At 44.7% G+C, this 18981-nt stretch overlaps 1 protein-coding gene across 1 annotated transcript in view; it reads right to left on the bottom strand.

Annotated features, from left to right (window-relative positions):
* The window catches only part of Parva (parvin alpha), a 158492-nt gene that overhangs the window by 20688 nt on the left and 118823 nt on the right, over positions 1 to 18981 (bottom strand). The window contains exons 5-6 of the mRNA XM_057778948.1: positions 11138 to 11278; positions 646 to 761 (exon numbers count right to left, since the gene is read on the bottom strand). Coding sequence (XP_057634931.1) covers positions 646 to 761; positions 11138 to 11278 — 257 coding nt within the window. The remainder of the gene's footprint in view (positions 1 to 645; positions 762 to 11137; positions 11279 to 18981) is intronic.

Consider the following 18981-nt stretch of genomic DNA (forward strand, 5'->3'; position numbering starts at 1 on the left):
ACTTACACACACACACACGCCCTTTCACACACACATATATTCCTGCACACACAACTGAACACACACACACTCTCACCCATACATCCTTGAACACATATATGCTTGAACACACATTCCTTACATTACACACATTTGAACACATACCCTTCATGCACACACACACACACACACACAGGCTTGAACACACACTACACACACACACACACACACACTATTGAATGCACACTCCTCCACACACAATACATGCACAACACTTTACCAAAAACATGATTTTCCAAAGCTTGGAGAGAATGTGCATGGCACATACAATACCTCTCTTCCTGTTCAAGTCTGCATATCTCAGAAACATAGATATTGTATACCTTAATACAAATATATGCACTATATACCTTCAGTTATATGTTGTACAGAGACAGACACACACCCACACACAGCTACACTGTACACAGGCACACACTCTTATTCTTTGCATGCTTCTCAGGCATAAGGCCACAGGTGCTGGCTGCCTCCCAGCACACAGCACAGCCAGGTCTCCTTAGCTTTCAGCATCCATCCTCCTAAGGATCTATCCAACATGCGTTGACTGCTGCAGGACCCAGTCTCTGTGACTTCATGTGCATGTATGTAGAGCAGTGTTCCTCTTACCTGGACCACAACCACTTGGATGGAAACATGGTCTGGGAGTCGGATTGGTGCACGGAAATACTGAGACAGGGCGACCAGCAGGTGGAGGATGGCAACCAGGCTCTTGGCATGAACAGCTGAAATGCGAGATTAGAAAAGTCATTCTTCAGATTCTAGGCAAAATAGGTATCTGCTAAGATTACAGGAGTATCCCCTTCAGTGCCCCTTGTTGTACCCCCTTCAGTGCCTCTTGCTGCATCCTAAGCATCAGGGAATTCCCTTGGTCGTCACCTGTTCTTCCCATCACCAACCCTCTCATTTATGGCCATGCCCCACGGCTTCCTTCTTGGACACTATCACTGGTAGATTTTCAACACGGTATCTCTACTCTCACTTGAGGTTCCCCACGAGGACTTCAGCAAAGAATGAGCCTGGAGCTCCAGATCAGCTTTCCCTGTCCAGCCCCTGCTCTCATCTGTACCCACTCCATCCCCACCTGACAGGGAATACGGGATTGTTAGCACTTCACCTGTCCGAGGTTGCTTACAAACTTCTCTAGAATCAAGAGACACCAAGTAGGAGTGTCTCCTGGGTCTCTTCCTCCATCTAGGGCCAACCTCCCTAAAAGAAGGCCTGGGAACCACGCAGACAGCTCGGCTGCTCGTGCCTGAGAGGTGGGGGTAGTCCATGTGTCCAAGCAAACCCAAGTGTCTTCTATGGGTGCTAAGCCCTTTGACCCTAACAACTCATCCACACTGTTGAAGGGCAGGCTCTTCTGCTTGTTGCTTTCTCAGTAGATGGGATAAAGACTGACTTACAAGTCAGACTAGAACTTGAATGTGACTTTGTTTCCCTGCTTCCTGTTTACTGATGATGGCCTTGGGCAGGGGCCACTCTGGTCACTGAGCCTTAAGCTAGTCATCTCAAAGATGACACTTCCCAGGTAGACACAACACACTGTAAAGACTTCCAAAGATAGCGAGGGCAGACAGAGCTCCTGGAACACTGCAGGTGCCCAGGAATGACTGGTATTTTTTATTATAACTTATGAGAAAGTACCTGGCACGGAGGCAATCAGGGCGTGCCAACCCTCTCTGTCTTGTAAAGGGCAGGGCCGCCAGGCTCTCTGCTTGCCTGTGCAACTCTACTAGCTTCAGGGGTCTTCATTAAGGGGTAGTTAAGGGAGAATCCAGAGTTGCACATGTCTATGTCCCCTGAATTAGGCTCATTATCAGGGTGTGATTTTTCTTCCCCAGATCAAAAAAAAAAAAAAAAATCTGCTTTAGAAGCTTTGAGATGCCACCAAGGAAGGAAATGATTCAGACAGCCTTTTGACATCATTAGCACTCTTCCTAATCATGGCTGCTCCATAGACAGCATCTCCTAATGGCTAACAGTGGCTCAGTGTGACACCAAGCAGCAGGCCTGTCTTCCAGAAGATCCAGTTTGCCCACTGACTCTGACCTACAGTGACCGGCTCCTGGTGGGGACTGGACCACTGACATGGCACCGTCACAGAAGGACAGAGTCAAATCAGGGACTGCTTTCCCAGTCAGGATTGCTGTATTCCCCCAGGTTAGATCCCAGGGGCTGTAAGTACACTTGAGGTTCTTTTGCTTTTAACGACAAACTTGATGTTGGAAAAGTTCATGTCAGTCAAATCCTGCCTGGGATCACTGCATATCACCTTGGCAAATGACATCAAAGACATCAGACAGATGTCAGACCCTTTCAACAAATGTTCTGTCCTCCAGGGAATTCTTTTCAAAAAGGAATAACCCCATAAAGCCACACAGAGAATGTGGACAAAGATGCCAGCCTGTGTCATACAGCATCATCATCAAAAGCAAAACCCCAGGAAACCCTCACAACCAGGAGGAAGAGGATGGCCAGATTAGGTCTTCCAAACTCGTATGGTTGTTGAGAGACAACAAAACCACGTAGTTCTGCTAGGTCCAGAACTTTTTGTGGAGCCCAATCTGGCCCTCCTGAAGTTTTTTTTTTTTTTCTTTTTAAACTCATTTTAAAATATTTTCTTGATTAGTCACGGAGGGGACATACATTTGCCACGGCATGCATGTGGAGGTCAGACAACAACTTTTGGGAGTTGGATATCACCTTCTACCATGTGGTGGGTTCTGGGGATTGAACTCATGATGGAGGAAGGTCATTGGTTAACTAATAAAGAAACTGCCTTGGCCCATTTGATTGGCCAACCCTTAGGTGGGTGGAGTAGACAGAAGAGAATGCTGGGAGAAAGAAGCCTAGTGAGGGAGTCGCCATGATTCTCCCACTCCAGACAGACGCAGGTTAAAATCTTTCCTGGTAAGCCAGCTCATGGTACTACACAGAATATTAGAAATGGGTTAGATCAATATGTAAGAGCTAGCCAATAAGAGGCTGGAACTAACGGGCTAGGCAGTGATTAAAAGAATACAGTTTCCATGTAATTATTTCGGGGCATAAAGCTAGCCATGCGGGTGGCTGGGTGCCGGGGACGCAGCCCTGCTGCTCATATTACAACAGAGTGGCACCCAACGTGCTAATGAACTCCACATAAAACCTGAGAGGGCTTAAAAAGGACACAGAATTTAAGACAGCTTTTTGCTGTTTGTGGGTTGTTTGACGCAAAGAAATTGTCCTGACTCAGCAGCAGGAAAAAACTGGCTGTTTTAAAATGCCGGCTTTCTGGGCTGCGCTGCCATTGCAATCTCTGTCTGGCTCCTGCGGGAGACAGAGTCTTTGAATGGATCATTTGGAGTAAAGTGCTACGGCTTGCTTGATGGCAATGTGGACTGCTGTGTGCCTGGAACTGTGTGTGGCTCAGGGGCACCAAATGGCTCTGAGGCAGGAGGGCTCGGCTCAGCCATGCTGAACTGTGCTGGTCTCAGGCAGGAACTGCCGTAATTACCATAATAACAGTGCAGTTAAGGTTTAGACTGGGCAGGACACAGGCGGTACCGTATTACCTGTACATGGTGCAACTTAAGTTTTTAAGAACTGCTTAACATTTTAAGAAATGCTCCTGAAAAAAAAAATTACAGATTCACAATAAAACAGATTCAGACATAAAAGATCTCTATGGGTCACAGTGTTGGATAAATGTACGTAGGCTTGAGAGAGAGGAAAAAAAAATATATATAGAGAGAAAATAAAGTTAATGCCCTTAAAAAGGGGGGATAAAGTCTTTAAAGAGACAGAGTACAGATAGTTATAGATTAAAAGAAATAAAGAAAAATAAGCCATGTAAAAATGGAAAATTCACAGAGAGTCTGGATTTTTTGTATTATTGTGCTTTCTTTAAAATTTTTGACTGTAAAGGAGCTAACTGCAGAGAGACATTTCATTATATGGGCTGCCAAGCTAAACCAGAATGGATATAAGGGTATTATGATTTCAGAATATGGGTCTAAGGATATGATGCTTTGGAGAGGGTCTTCTTTTGTTTTCACAGAGGATGAGACTCTGTGGATTGCGTCTATCCCAATGTGGTATGATAGACCACGCCCTCCTGAAAGGTTGCTGTGAACACCTTCAAAAAATTACTTCACTCAACTGCCAACTGAGATGACCCTGGCACACAGGTTATACCAAGAAAGACCTAATTAACGACGCCCCCATTCAGCAGGAAGCAGTTTGGAGAGAAAAAACTGCGCCCATGTTCCCGAATATTGTTTATAAATGTTCTTTTACATTTAAAGGGGGATATGATATAGATATGAATAATTTACATTGGTGTGGATTTGAAGGTCAATTTTGTTATATGTATATGCATATTTATAATCTTTATTAAGGTATTGTGATTGTGTAGTTCATTTAAAAATGTAATGTATAATTAGAAAATATAGGTTGTTAATGAATAATCATCTATAATAGTCAAATTTGTAGTCATGTTAGTTAGATTTTCTGGATATATAGAGATATATTTCAGTTAGACAGACATTCTTCATCTCTTTCAAAGACTGCAGAATATGGCATTTAATGTTTTAATAACTTAGGGCTTTTCATGATAATGAGACATGTCTGCTCCTGGCAGCACCAATCTACTTCAAGAGGAAGATGGGCACCGAAGAGGCTCCTTAAGGAGTTTGATAGCCATTTGGGCAAGAAACTGTTCTTGCCTGGACTGTTGCATAAACTGGACACAGAGAACCCGCAGAAAAAGGACTGCTGAACTTGCCTAAAGGTGAGATGGTTTTTCGGGGTTCCTGACTCATGAAAGAGTCTGCAAGACATTCTGCAGGACACAGCAGAAAATGACTGAACTGTCTTTGGAATTTCCTACTTCATGAAAATGTCTGCTAGATACTATGGGCCTGAAGGCTGAAAATGGATGCCCCAATGGTACAGAGGAACTTTGGGTGACTGTCCAGGCAATGAGATGTCTCTGTCATTTCTAGAGTTTTGGATCTCTTGTTTACTTAGGTAATATTATATCCTTCTGGAGTCTTTGATGGAGTTGAAGAATAAATAGATAGTTATAGTTTTCCTTAGTTATGATAAAAGATAAAGTAGATATAAATATTGTAAATGTAATTCTTGCTTGATAACGTTTTGTTATATGTAATTTTGCTGTTAAAGTTAAGCCTTCTTTTTTTTTGTTTAAACAGAAAAAGAGGAAATGATGGAGGAAGGTCATTGGTTAACTAATAAAGAAACTGCCTTGGCCCATTTGATTGGCCAACCCTTAGGTGGGTGGAGTAGACAGAAGAGAATGCTGGGAGAAAGAAGCCGAGTGAGGAGTCGCCATGATTCGCCCACCAGACACAGACGCAGGTTAAGATCTCCCTGGTAAGCCACCAGATTGTGGTGCTACACAGAATATTAGAAATGGGTTAATCTAGATATGAGAGCTAGCCAGTAAGAGGCTGGAGCTAATGGGCCAAGCAGTGTTTAAAAGAATACAGTTTCTGTGTAATTATTTCGGGTAAAGCTAGCCGGGTGGCGGTGGGAAGCAGCCCCGCCGCTCCTATTTCTACAAACTCAGGCTGTCAAGTTTGGAGGTAAACTCCTTTACCTGTTGAGCCACTTCACCGGCCCCTGAAGGTTCTTTTTTATTTTTATTTCTGCCTTCTTGCTCCCTCCTAGGCAGAGAACTTTATGTTCTAAAAGTCCATAGCAGAACTCATGAGAGGAAGACCATGATGAGAACCTTCGAGACTTAACTGCAGCCCACCCATTCCTGCTTCTTTGCTTGCAGCATTTTTCTAAGTTTCTCCCTGCAATTCTGAGGCTGCACCAAGCAGATGCATCCCCCACAGCCTTTCACAGATACGGTAGAGTCACAAAGCAGAGCTTTTGAACTCACAGAAAATCAAGGTGAAGACAATGTCACCAAACTATTAACAATGCTAAAAGGAGAGTCCACAGAAACAAGACAAGAACACAAGCCATGCACATCTACATGCACATGTATGCAGGTGTATATACACACATGCACGCATACAAACATGTACTTGCGATCAGCTCTTGAAAAGGAATGTAAGACCACTCTGAGCTGTGTGAAGAAATCCTGAACTGTGCCGCTCTGCCCTGCTCAAGGCTTGAACTATTCCTTGTCCAGTGTATCCACGCCGTGGATAGTACTCCTCTGCCAGTCACCTGGTGGCCATATCAGCTGTCAGGCTGCCTCAGTGAATAGCAGTGACTGTGTTATTTAACTTAATGACGGCTCCAGGGCAGGAGGACAGTGAGGCTGAAATGCAGACAAGCTGAAGTGAAGGCTTGAAGGGCTGCCTTTAAGTAAAAAGGGAGAGGGTTCAATAACAGAGAAAAATCTGGGCACTGGGATTTCAGATCTACAGCAGGAATGAATATTCTACATAATTATGAAAGAAAGAAGAGTCGTGCTAGGTTTAATTAGGTTCATTGCACGTGTACGGACATTTTGCCTGTATGCACCATGTGTATACAGAGACCAGAGGAAGGTATCAGATCTCCTGTTACTGGAACTACAGATAGTTATGAGCAGTCAGGTGGGTGTTGGGAACTGGACCTGGTCTTCTAAAAGAGCAGCCAGTGCTCTAACTAACTCTCCAGCCCTTCATGTTAGCTTTGTTGTTACACCTTATGGCACAGGAGTGATGATCATAGTGTTGTTAGCATGGAAAAAACGTTAAAGGCAGAAGCACAAAACAAACCTGTGGATCAACAGGAGAGCGGGGAATACCAGGAAATGAACTCACATGGTGATAACCACCTGATTTTCAAGAAGGATGTAAAAAACATACACTGGAGAAAAAAAAAATGAGCCTCTTTAACAAATGGTGCTGGGAGAACCAGATATCTACATGCAAAAGAACGAAACAAGATCTGCATCTCTCACCTTGAGTATCAATCCACTTAAAATGGATCAAAGATCTTAACGTGAGACCCGAAAAGCCGAAGCTGCTAGAACAGAGCTAATTAAAAGGCTGCTGTACAGGCGTAGACATGGTCGTCCCTCAACGAGCCCAGGGGCTCAGGAAATTAAAAACCTCGGTACAGCAGAGGAAATAATCTACCAGAGCGAGGAAACAGTCTACAGAATGAAAGAAAATCTTACCAGTTACTATCTAGATCCACAATATGTAGCTTCTATAAAGATCATAAAAAAAATTAAGCATCATTCTACCCCCTAAATCATCCAATCAATAGCAAATGTACTGAACAGACATTTCTCAATAGAATATACATATCTAAAATGGTGTTCAATATCCTTAGCTATCAGGACAATGCACATTAAAAGTACTGTGAGATTCCATCTCACCCCAGCCAGAATGACCACCATCAGGAGAATAAGCAACAACAAATCCCAGTGGGGACACAGGGTGCGAGGAGCCCTCATTCACACTGCTGGGCTACTACTATACGAATCGGCACGGCGGTTCTTCAAAAAACTAAATATAGAACTACCATATACACTAGCTAGATCACTCCTGGTGTATCTGAAAAAAAAACCTACATGCCACAGGGATACTTGCACACCCACGTTTATTGCTGCACTGCTGTACAGCCAGGAAACGGAACCAGCCTAGATGTCCATCAACAGATGAATGGGGTTATGACATTCGTGCATGTGCCCGTGTGTGAGGTGGGGAAAAGAAGGAGGAAGAGGGGGAAGGAAGAGGAGGAGGAAGAGATCTTAAAGGACAGAGGAAAAAGAGGGAATGAGATACATGTGACATGAAAACAGAATCAGGTGCTATTTGGGGTGAGGAATGAGATCAGCAAGAAAGGGGCAAGAAGGCGGGAGAGCAGTGAGAAACGAGGGTGGATTAGAACAAAGTATGGTGACATACAGGTGTGAAAACGGCGCAGTGTAACCCAGTAACTTATATGCTAATTTAAAAGAAAAGGACAGGGAAAAGCTATTCCATTAGTGTGTCTGTGCACATGTAATGTCTGGAACTACCCATGGTGCAGGCATCCCCGGGAGTGGTGAAAGACAACCCTTCTGGATACAGGGAGATTACTATCTATAAATGCATAGTTGCATATTCATGCATGAATAAATGAAAAGCATGTTCTATACACTATTACACACACGCATGCACGCAAACGTGCACGCACACCTTGCAGTAATAACTTCAACAACTTCACAGCCCATCTCTGGGTAGGCAGCTTATGGACGCTGCGTGTACAGGCTCAGTACAGCCTGGCTCGGCAGCTGGCTTCTCTGGCACAGATTCCTGCCTCCATTTTTCAACACTCTGTACAGGACAGCGGTGCTCCTTAGCAAACATCAGGGGGCATCAAGTGTGCCAGCCACGCTTCCTGATTCTAGGGAAACGATAGTGAAGAAGCTAGAATCGCTGACCCTGGGATGGTAATGTTCATAGTGTCTTCTGTGTCTTGATTTTCCCCATCCGTGAAATGAGGGTGGTGAAAGAATTACCTGAAGTGGGTGAGCGAGCATTGCAAGTATTAAAATAGACATTAATATTTAAACATGTTTATTTATACTGGCATTCTTTAAACTTTCAATAATAAAAAATTCTGTTTGTGAACAGAAAAGAAAGAAATCCCTAAAGTCCTAGATCAAAGACCCTGGCAACTCAGCAGCCTGTCCCTGCCACCCTTGTCCTGAGCATAAAGGCGACACGGTGTCCCCATATGCACAGCCAGGGCTGATTAGAAGAGAGAAAGGAGAGACTTCTCCCTGTGAGCTGTGCTTGCTCTGTTCCTGCTAGAACACACTGCTTCTTGTAAACAAGCTCCAGCTCTTCTTGATGCCCTGAGGCATCGCAGGGAGCAGCCAAGAGGATAATTATTCCTTCTGACCCACTAATCCATCTCCATTCTGGAGATCTAGCCAGGAAGAGTAATTCACAAGAAGTAAACAGACAGACAGCAAAGACATCCAACTAAAGCCATTTGATATTAGCAACCAACCTGTGTGTGTGTACGTGCGCGTGTGCACGTATGTGTGTGTTATATGTGTATATGTTGTGTGTCCATGTGTGAGGCCAGTATCACTTGTTCACCTAGATGGGCCAGCCAGCAACCCCCAGAGCTCCTCCTGTTTCTTTTTCATTAGGGCTGAAATTACAGGCAAGTGGCACTACTCTGGGCTCTTTAATTTTTTTATTTTTCTTCTTCTTCTTTTTTTTTTTTAGGTAGGTGCTGGGGCTTGTAAGTCAAGCACTTTACCTAGTGAGCCATCTTCCTAGCCCCACATGTCTTTTTCTGAACACTGTTCAATTTCTCAGGGGCACAGGGAAATAGGGCTCCTTAGCAGGGTAGTTTCTGGGGCCCGAAGCCAGGTCCTGTCCTCTATCCTCAAGTGACTCTGGCTAAGCAGAGAATGCCCTGTTCCCAGCTTATCATGTTGTTCCATGCCAGCAACGACATAAGTACGCTGAAGGAGGTCCTGGGCGTTTTGGCTCCAGTGTTGAAACGAGGAGAGGAGGTGGCCATTGGCAGCTGTGAGGTCACTGCAGTGGGGGAAGGGGATTTCTTTTTCTTTTCGAAGTTTGAAAAAAAAATATTTAAAATCTCTCCGAGGATGTGGATCCATTTTAAGGCTTATAAACAGGATGCAATAAAACAAAGTTCCTAATACTTAGGTCCAAACAGCATGTAACTCTTCTTATTTGCACTGTAGAAAGCTTTGCTTCTTTACAAAGAGAAAAGCCGTTCAACTTCCTGACTGGGGACAGGCGGTCACTGCTAGGATCAGGTGACCCACTGACTTACTGCTGAATCTGAGTTACAGTTTATATTAGATGCCAAGGCACACTCTCGAGGCAGCAAAAGAATGAGCAGCCTAGGGACTGGAGAGATGGCTCAGAGGTTAAGAGCACTAGTTACTCTTCCAAAGTACCTGCGTTCAATCTTCAGAACCCGCACAGCAGCTCGCAGCAGCACTGGGCTGGCCTGTGAGTGTTTGTGTGGACTGTCTTAACTGAAGTGAAGTCGATGTGGCAGAGCTTACCCATCCCATTTATAGGACTCAAAATGGATCTACCACTTAGGAGAATTAAAAATATTTTTTTTTTTCAAACAGGAAAAAAAAAAAGAAAGAAATCCCCCCTCACTGTAGTGACTATGTAGCTGCGAGACCCCACCCAGCGTGGGAGGCATCATTCCCTAGTCAGGGGCCCTGAACCAAGTGGAGAAACCATGTTGAGTAGAAGTAGTTAAGCAAATGAATCCATGTGAAGGGGAAGGGGAGAAGTAACTCAGGAAGGTTTCTCCTGACTTGCAGATCTGTACCATGGCACGAGCCTGCCCCCCTATATCTCTCTCCCCTGCACCACCCCACACTCTAATAAACCAGACACTAAAACAAGCCCTTTTCTAGGGCTTTGGACCTCAGCAGTATCGTTGCTCCATCTGAGAAGCAGAGTGGAAGTGACAGGGGGTGGGGTTTGGGACGGAACTGAAGCCTCACTCTTGGCCTCTCAGCTGTGTGGACCTGTGGCCTCAGCTTGCCAACGTCTCCACATGCCAGAGACAGCAGCGCCCTCAGCAGGCTGTGTGGGTCTCAGAAGTGGCACTCACATGTGTCATTTCCTTTCCAGGCTGACCTCATACAAGGTTGACATAGAACACCTTCCAGACAAAGGGACACTGATGTGAACATTTTAATATTTTCCCTCCAAGGAGTTTGCACAGTAGGCTATCTTTCCCCTGAAAGGTTATTCTCAGAAAGGTGATTCTCAAAGAGAAAAGAATTTGCATGCCAGGCCTCACAACTTAGGAATGGTGGGGACACACGGGGACGGGGTCATTCCCCAGCCCTCATCTGTAGGACTCACAGCATAGGGATAGTGGGGACACACGAGGACGGGGTCATTCCCCAGCCCTCCTCGTCTGCAGGACTCACAGCTTAGGGACAGTGGGGACACATGGGGACCGGGTCATTCCCCAGCCCTCCTCGTCTGCAGAACTCACAGCTTAGGGACAGTGGGGACACACAAGGACCGGGTCATTCCCCAGCCCTCCTCGTCTGCAGGACTCACAGCTTAGGGACAGTGGGGACATGCGGGGACCTGGTCATGCCCCAGCCCTCGTCATCTGCAGGACTCACAGTCTACGTTCCACTTGATGCTCCTGGGAGGAAGCTTCAGCGTTTCGTTGATCTTCTCCAGCACAGTCTGCAGCTTTTGCTTCTGGGCGATCTCCGACTGGGTAACCTCTGCCACATTGAGCTTCTCACTCTCCAGCTTCTCTGGGGTGACAAAAAAGGGGGGAGATATTATCTTGAGTCACAGAAAATCTAACTCATGCCTATTCCTCAATACTCACTCAATCACCAGCCAACCCTAGGAGTGCCTGGGGATCACCAGATAATCAGTCAAATCAAGATGTCGAGTGTCCTGTGAAAATGTGGTGGTATGTTTGCCTAGAGTCTATACAATCCTCTCGTATGCTTCAATCATGTCTGGATTATTCAAATGCCTCACACAACATAAAGATCATTCCATGTCGTTATTCTGTAACGCTTACAGAATCATGACAAGAGGAGCATGGTCATTTTTAGCACAGATGCAATTTTAGCTCAAATATTTCAATTTTCAGTTTGTTCTACTGCCATTTTAGTTGCTGTGATAAAATACCCCAACAAAAAGCAACTCCACAGAGAACATTTATCTTGGTTCATAGTTCCGGGCTCCATTCCATCACTGTGGGGAAGTCACATGACATCATTCAGAGATGAATGTATGCCTGCTCACTTGGCTCCATTCCATCACTGTGGGGAAGTCACAGGAGCCCAAGATACTTGGACATATGACATCACACAGAGAGATGGATGCATGCATGCTCACTCACTTGTTTGTGCTCAGCTCCACTTCCCAACTCATAGTTCAGGACTCCCCACGCAGGAATTCGTGCTGCCCACACTGGGCTGGGATTCCCACACCAATGAGCTTCATTAATGTAATTCTCCACAGACATGCCCACAGGCCCAGCCAGTGTAGAGTGTAGCCAATACCTCACTGAGACTCTTTCTCCAGTTGAGTCTAGATTATATCATGTTGAATCTGCAGACATGAAGCTTTTAGATATGATGGACCAGTTGTGCGGAGGGCCTTCTAGAAGAGCAACACTACTCCTTGTCTAATGACAGCACCAGCCCTTTGACTATGCCATGGGTCTCCAGGACCACAGAAGTGGGGATTTAACTGGCCACCTTTGAATGCGCTTCCTGAATTCTGGGTTTCCCACTCTTCTTTTCCAATGACACCACAGTGTCCTAGTTGGCCAGCCTCTGTTGGCCAGCCGTGCCCTTTTCTATACATCCTGTCTACTCTTGTATGGGCGTCATGTCCAACCACATTGATCTGATGGAAGCATCTCTTACACTTTCTCTCCCAACCCCCACCCTCGCCACAGACAGTGTCAATTCTGAGGCACACATTTTTTTCTTCACATTTTTACATCCCTAAAATCAGATTGTGTCTTAAAACTGATGGTCCCTATAAATCCTGCCAGTTAGGTGGAAGACAGACGAGCCCCTCATGGGACTGCTACGACCATGCTCTAATAATATGCACAGGAGCACCTGCAGAGTATTGGATACAAACTTGAAGAAGAAAGCACCCAGTAGTCAGGCATGGTGGTACACACCTTTAATCCCAGGTAGAGGCTGCGGATCTCTGTGAGTTCAAGGCCAGCCTGCCCTACAGAGAGAGTTCCAGGACAGTCAGGGCTGTTACATACACAGAGAAGCCCTGTCTCAATAAAATAAAATAAAATAATAAAAAAGAACGCACCCAGTAATAGTGGGTGGGGACTTTTCTCTTTCCGGATGGCATTCACACTGTAGTGTGCTTCGATATCAATGCATCTCATGTGTCTTGACACAGGAGACAGTTTGATCATTTTATTAATCTAAATTCGTATTTTAATCTGTCATAAAGGACAAAACAATGGTAGCCTCCATGATGGGAATTACAGTGCCCACTTCTAGATTCATCTAAATCCATGCTCCCCTGCGCATTCAGGACTGACAGAATGCATGGCTCAGAATGTGTCTAAAATTGCTTTTCTCTGCATTTCCAAGGGCCGCCATATAAATATTTCAACTTTCCATCAGTGCTCTGATGAATGCTTATTTATTTTTTTTTGTAACTCTAGCTTACAGACGTTATATGCTCCTTGGTGTGAGACTGTTCACTGGAGAGTCTGTGCGGTTTCTGGAGATTCATGAATTATTGTCAGCACACGGCAGGATGACTGCGGGCTGTTCTATGCACAGCCTCCTCAAATGGATCTCTCTGCTTTTCCTAGTTGATTCAAAGCATCCCTCACTTCTGAAGGGCAAGGATTTATCAAGCATACAGCAAATCTTATATACTGTGTGTATGTGTGTTAGTTTGTGTGAAGCTCAGAGAGCAATTTGCTGAAGCCAGTTCTTCCCTTTGACCCCATCGGTCTCAGGGATCAAACTCAGGTCATCAGATTTGGCCGCTAGCACTTTCTGCAAATGAGTGATGGCATTAGTCTACTTTTTCCATTTTAAAGCTAAATTTTCATTTTGGATCCTCTCCTATTAAATAAAGGGAACGTTCACACACACACACACACACACACATACACACACACACACACACCATTCCCCATTGTCTCTTGCTGACATTGGAACTGTCCTTTGAAGCAAGCTATTTTTTCATACATTGCAATTGCAGGCATTGGAAATGGCTGCACAAAACACTGTGATGATTAGGTTCGAAGCCCCATCTTGACCTGGAGAAAAGCTGCTGGGCTACATTACTGGTCTCAGCAGAGGGCTGGCAGGGAGGGAAGACAAGAGTGTGAGAGCCACGGATTTGCCGGTCCACTGTATGGATTTTCAGCTTCTGCTGGCTAGCATTAAGCATTTCCATTTCTGAGTATCTTCTCTTTTCTCTCTTTATTTCCCAAGACAGGGTTTCACACTGCGTAGCTCTGGCTGACCTAGCACTCACTAAATAGACCAGGCTTGCCTTAAGATCACTGAAAGTGGCCTGCCTCTGCCTCCCATGTGCTGGGTTTAAAGGCGTGTGCCATCATACCTGGCTTTGACCTTGTTTTGAAAGCAATAGGTGGGAAACAGGAACTATATCCCTGAAGGCTGGCAAGGTGGCTCAGTGGGTAAAGGCACTTGCCACCTGACAAGGGAAGCCCGATGACGCGAGTTCGGTCCCCGGAACCCATGTGAAGGTTGGAGAGAAGAGACTCTTACCCATTGTCAGCAGGAGTGTGTGTGTTCACGCACATACTCACACATACAAATTTAAAAAAATCTAAATAAAATTTAAAAACGAGATTATGGTGTATATATACAAACATGCAGAAAAACACACCTTTTCCTGCACAGACTTCTATCCTGAGTATCTTCCTAGGTCCAAGTCATTCTTTTGGAAAAATTCCTACGTACCACATAGACCTTACTGCGCACTTGACCATCCTTGGTAGGTATCTAACCAGGGCCCATCCCGTTTTCTCTGTTTGCAACAAACATTCTGTGTGTCCAGGAAACTGATGGTTTCTGACAAGAATAAAAGTCCCTGTCTCGCATGACTTGTTCTTGTATCTGGTCGTCCTTCCAAATCCCCTCGTTACTTCCTTCATTACTTTACCTCAGTAAGATCTTCCTTCTCTTTCCTCCTTCCCTTCCTTCTATGGTGTGTGTGTATGCGTGTGAACATGTGTGTGTGTAAGCTAGAGGTATCTTCCTCAATTGCACTTCATCGGTTTTTGAAACAGGGTCTCTCGATAAATCTAGAGCTCACTGATTTGTCTAGGCTGCCAGTGAGCCCCACAGGACCCTCCCGCCTCCACTCCCCAGGTCTGATGACATACACATGCTGCCATAGCTGGCTTTTCACGTGGGTGCTGGGATCCGAAATCAGGTCCTCATGCTCGTGCAGCCAGGGCTTTACCAGCAGAGCTACCTCCCCATTCAATGATTTCTACAGTATTTTCTTCTGTTCTTAGGGTAATATTAGCTGGATCTTTACAAATCTATTGGTGAAGTATTATTTGCTTGGAACGCCATTTCTCACATATTTCCATACTCCTGCAAATTGCCCATAATTGGTTAATTTTTAGAAGTATTGATATGATTTTGGAATAAATAGGACATGGTTTGGAATTTGTTTTCAGGTATATTACTTTGTGACCATTTCCTTGCTTTTAGTTAGAGTACTAAGATGTCATTGCAGAGATGGGCTTTATACAACAATGGAAAGGCATTCAACGAACTCAGGAAGTGTGAAGACAGGGCAGAGTAAACTCAATTCCCAGAGCAATGGAATGGTCCTTATGCTTTAACTCACACAGTTGCAACACTCATCACATCCTCAAAGAATCAGAGCCTGTAAAACCCCCTTTCCAGTATTACTGATTCCCCAGCTAGCCAACTACTCAAAACTACTTTTGTCTTCAAACATCCATTAAATTTAAAAATTAATTGGATAGAAAATTACTTGCTTTATGGACACAACCAAATTTTGCAGAGTTCCACTTACTGTTAAAAAGAACAAAGGTAGTAAACTGTACTATCTTATTTTATGTGCTGTGTGTGCACGTGTGCATGTGTGTGTGTGTGCGCATGTGTGTGTGTGTGCACGTGTGTGTGTGTGTGTTTGGCAGTACTATGGATTGAACCCAAGGTCTTGTGCATGCATGCAAGCATTCTTCCATTGAGCTGCATATCCCCAGCCCTTTAAACTTTTTTGAATGTTTTTATTATTTGTGTGTGTATGTGCATGTATGTGCACATGCATGTGTGTGCCTGCTCAGAAGAAAGCACTGGATCCCCTGACGTTGGAGTTACCGGCAGTTGTGAGTTGGCGAATATGTGTGACACTCTGGGAAGTGAACTCAGGTCTTCTGCAGCAGCAAGTGCTCTTAACTGATAAGACATCTCTCCAGCCCTCTGAATATGTTACTGAGTTTTCTTTTTTTAGAAAATCTACCTGTAGTATGGAGGATTTATTAAGTTTTTTGTCTCCTCTTTTTTTTTTTTTTTAACATGATTTCTTTGTAGTCCTGAGCTAATTTGGAACTGTCTCTATAAACCATGCTAGCCTTGAACGCAGAGATCTGCCTGCCTCTGCCTCCCAAATGCTGGCCTGAGATTAAAGGCATGTGCTGTCATGCCCATTATGGTGGTCTGAATAGATATGGTCCCCACAGACTCATGTATGAATGCTTAGCCCATTAGGAGTGGCACTGTAATGGGGTGTGGCTTTGTTGGAGAAAGTGTGTCAGTGTGGAGGCAGGCTTCGAGGTCTCATGTGTTTAAGCTATGTCAGTAGCTTCTGCTGCCTGCAGATCAAGATCAGCTACCTCTTCAGCACCATGTCTGCCTGCAGGCCACCATGTCCGGCCATCATGATAATGAACTAAACCTCTGAAACTGTAAGCCAGCTCTGATTAAATGTTTTCTTTTAGAGAGTTGCTATGGTCATGGTGTCTCTTCGTAGCAATAGAAAGCCTACCTAGGACACCTGACATCCTAATCTTTTTGAAGACAAGGTCTCACTCTGTAGCCCAGGGTGGCAGTGGACTCAAGACTCTCTTGTTGCAAGATTCTGGATGCCAGTATTAAAGTTGTGTCTCTTGGAATAATGACTATCATTTTTAATTTTTTGTGATGAATATGCATAAGTTTAAGAGTTCAATTTTTAGTTATTTTAATTGCTCATCAATATATAGTGATTCTAGAAATGCTGTTTCCTTAAAGGTTGCTTTGTGTGACATGAAATAAATACCTCCATACTCTTTTAATTTGTGTCTGATATACCATCATTTCCATGCTTTTTCTTTCAACTTTTGTGTCTTCATTTACTTAGAAACTGAATTCTACTGTAGACAGAAATCAGTAACTTCCTTTTGTTGAGGTGGTCATTTTGAGACAAGGTCTTAGGAACCCAGGAGGACCTTGAACTTACTATGTAGCTGAAGATGACCTTGAACTCTTGATCTTCCTGATTTTACCCCCCACCCCAAATGCTGGTATTACAATATCCTACGGTGCCCGGGAATTTTGTTTGCTTGTAATATTTTGTTTTGTTCTTAAATCTGATCATCTTTGTCCTTTCAGTGGATGAAGTCAGTTTCCACGGACTGTGCTTGCAGTGTACTTGGGTTCACCTGCACTAGGGGTCACTGACACTATGGGTCACTTGCACGACGAGTCATCTGCACTAGGGTTCAACTGCACTGGGGCCACCCTCACTAGTGGTCACCTGTACTACATCTGCACTTGGGGAGTGGCCTGTACTGGCCACCTGTACTAGGGGTCACCTGCACTAGCGGTCACCTGCACTAGGGGCCACCTAAGGGTCCACCTATCAGTATTCTTTGGAAGCACAGCCCCGTGAAAGACAAGGAAAGATGGGAAACCACTGTGGACTCAAGAACAAGGAGACTTGGCAGCTAGAGCAGTGTTGAAGCTGTGATGCTGAAACTGAGCATCATGTTAAAAAGCAGCACATCACTGGGGGCTGAAGCGGTGGCTCAGCAGTTAAGAGCACTTGTTGCTTGTGCAGAGGATCTGGGTTCAGTTCCCAGACCTATATGGTGGCTCACAACTATCCTAACTTCAGCTCAAGGGATCCAGTGCCCTCTTCGGGCATCCCCAGGCACCAGGTATGCATGTGGCATTCATTCATACACAAAGGCAAAGCACTCATACATAAAATGAAAAATAAATAAGTCTAAAAAAATTTTAAGCAAGAAAGTAGTGTGTTGAAAGGAATGCCGTAATTTGGTTCAATAGCATTTGAAAGTTATTCTTTTAATGTTGGTATTGGAGTGATGGCTGGGTCAGCTGTGAATCCAGCAGGAACTTAGGTGAGCACGTGGGAATGCCTTGTGCAACCTTTGTAACTCAGAGCCTAAAATTAGTTCAAAGTCACAATGTTTAGAAAGAAAGTGACAAATGTCCTATGGGTTCGTTTAAGTGTTGAGCGGATTAGTGAAAAATAGAAAGATCTGGAATATCTCCAGTATGCTACTGAGGCAAGAAACAAGTGGACAAGAGAAAAAGATGAAACCAAAAAAAGCTAAGAGAAATGAGAAGTTCTAAGCTAAGGTGGCGGCAGCATAATGGCGAGAGCCAACCTTACTCAATACCAGACTGAGCTAAGCTCTTTTATGAGGGCTTTGGAAGCTGGGTGAGAGATGGGATGGATTTGATACATAGTAGATGGGAATATAGTTGCCAGGATTTGTGTGGATGGAGTCACATGAGCCACCCATGTGACCCATGTTCATTTGAGCACCTAGCTGTGCACAGTGAGCCCATTCGTTGGAGTGCAAATGAAATGACTTTGGAGGGGAGGAACAAGGAAAGAAGCCTGTTTGGGATAGGCTGGCAGCAAGGTGGCTGAGGAACATCCTGGTGGAGAACCCTGGAAGACAGTTAAAGATGAGCTTGGCAGTTTTGAAGACATTGCTGTTCTAGAGTAACATGTGAGCCATTATGGTAGTGGCTGAAACTTCAGGAATGGGTAAAAGTGCCTAGGAAGTGGGAAGAAAGAAAAGCCAAGATGGACGATGAGTCTCTCTGCTTCCTGACTGTGTTATGTAACTTATCAGCTGCCTCCTGCTCTCGGCTCCATGTCTTCCCTGCCATGCCGGGCTGTGTCCTCGCCAACTGTGAACCAGTCAGTATAAACTCTTCTTGCTTCAAGCTACTGCTCATCAGCTATTTGGCCGCATCAATCAGAAAAGCAACCATCACACCAAGAAACTCCAACCCTGACTGGAAGAAGCAGACCCTCAGGAGAAGACAGCAGCAGGGGTCAGTGACAGGAGAGAACCACCGGGAGAACATGACGACGCAGAGGCCACATGCTGGAGGAAGGAACATAATGCTCAGTCAAATGCCAGAAGCTGAAGTCTGAATCCATGCTGATGATGTCAGCAGGGAAAACT

The sequence above is a fragment of the Chionomys nivalis genome, chromosome 8 (assembly GCF_950005125.1).
Source record: "Chionomys nivalis chromosome 8, mChiNiv1.1, whole genome shotgun sequence".
In the NCBI taxonomy this organism is placed as follows: Eukaryota; Metazoa; Chordata; class Mammalia; order Rodentia; family Cricetidae; genus Chionomys; species Chionomys nivalis.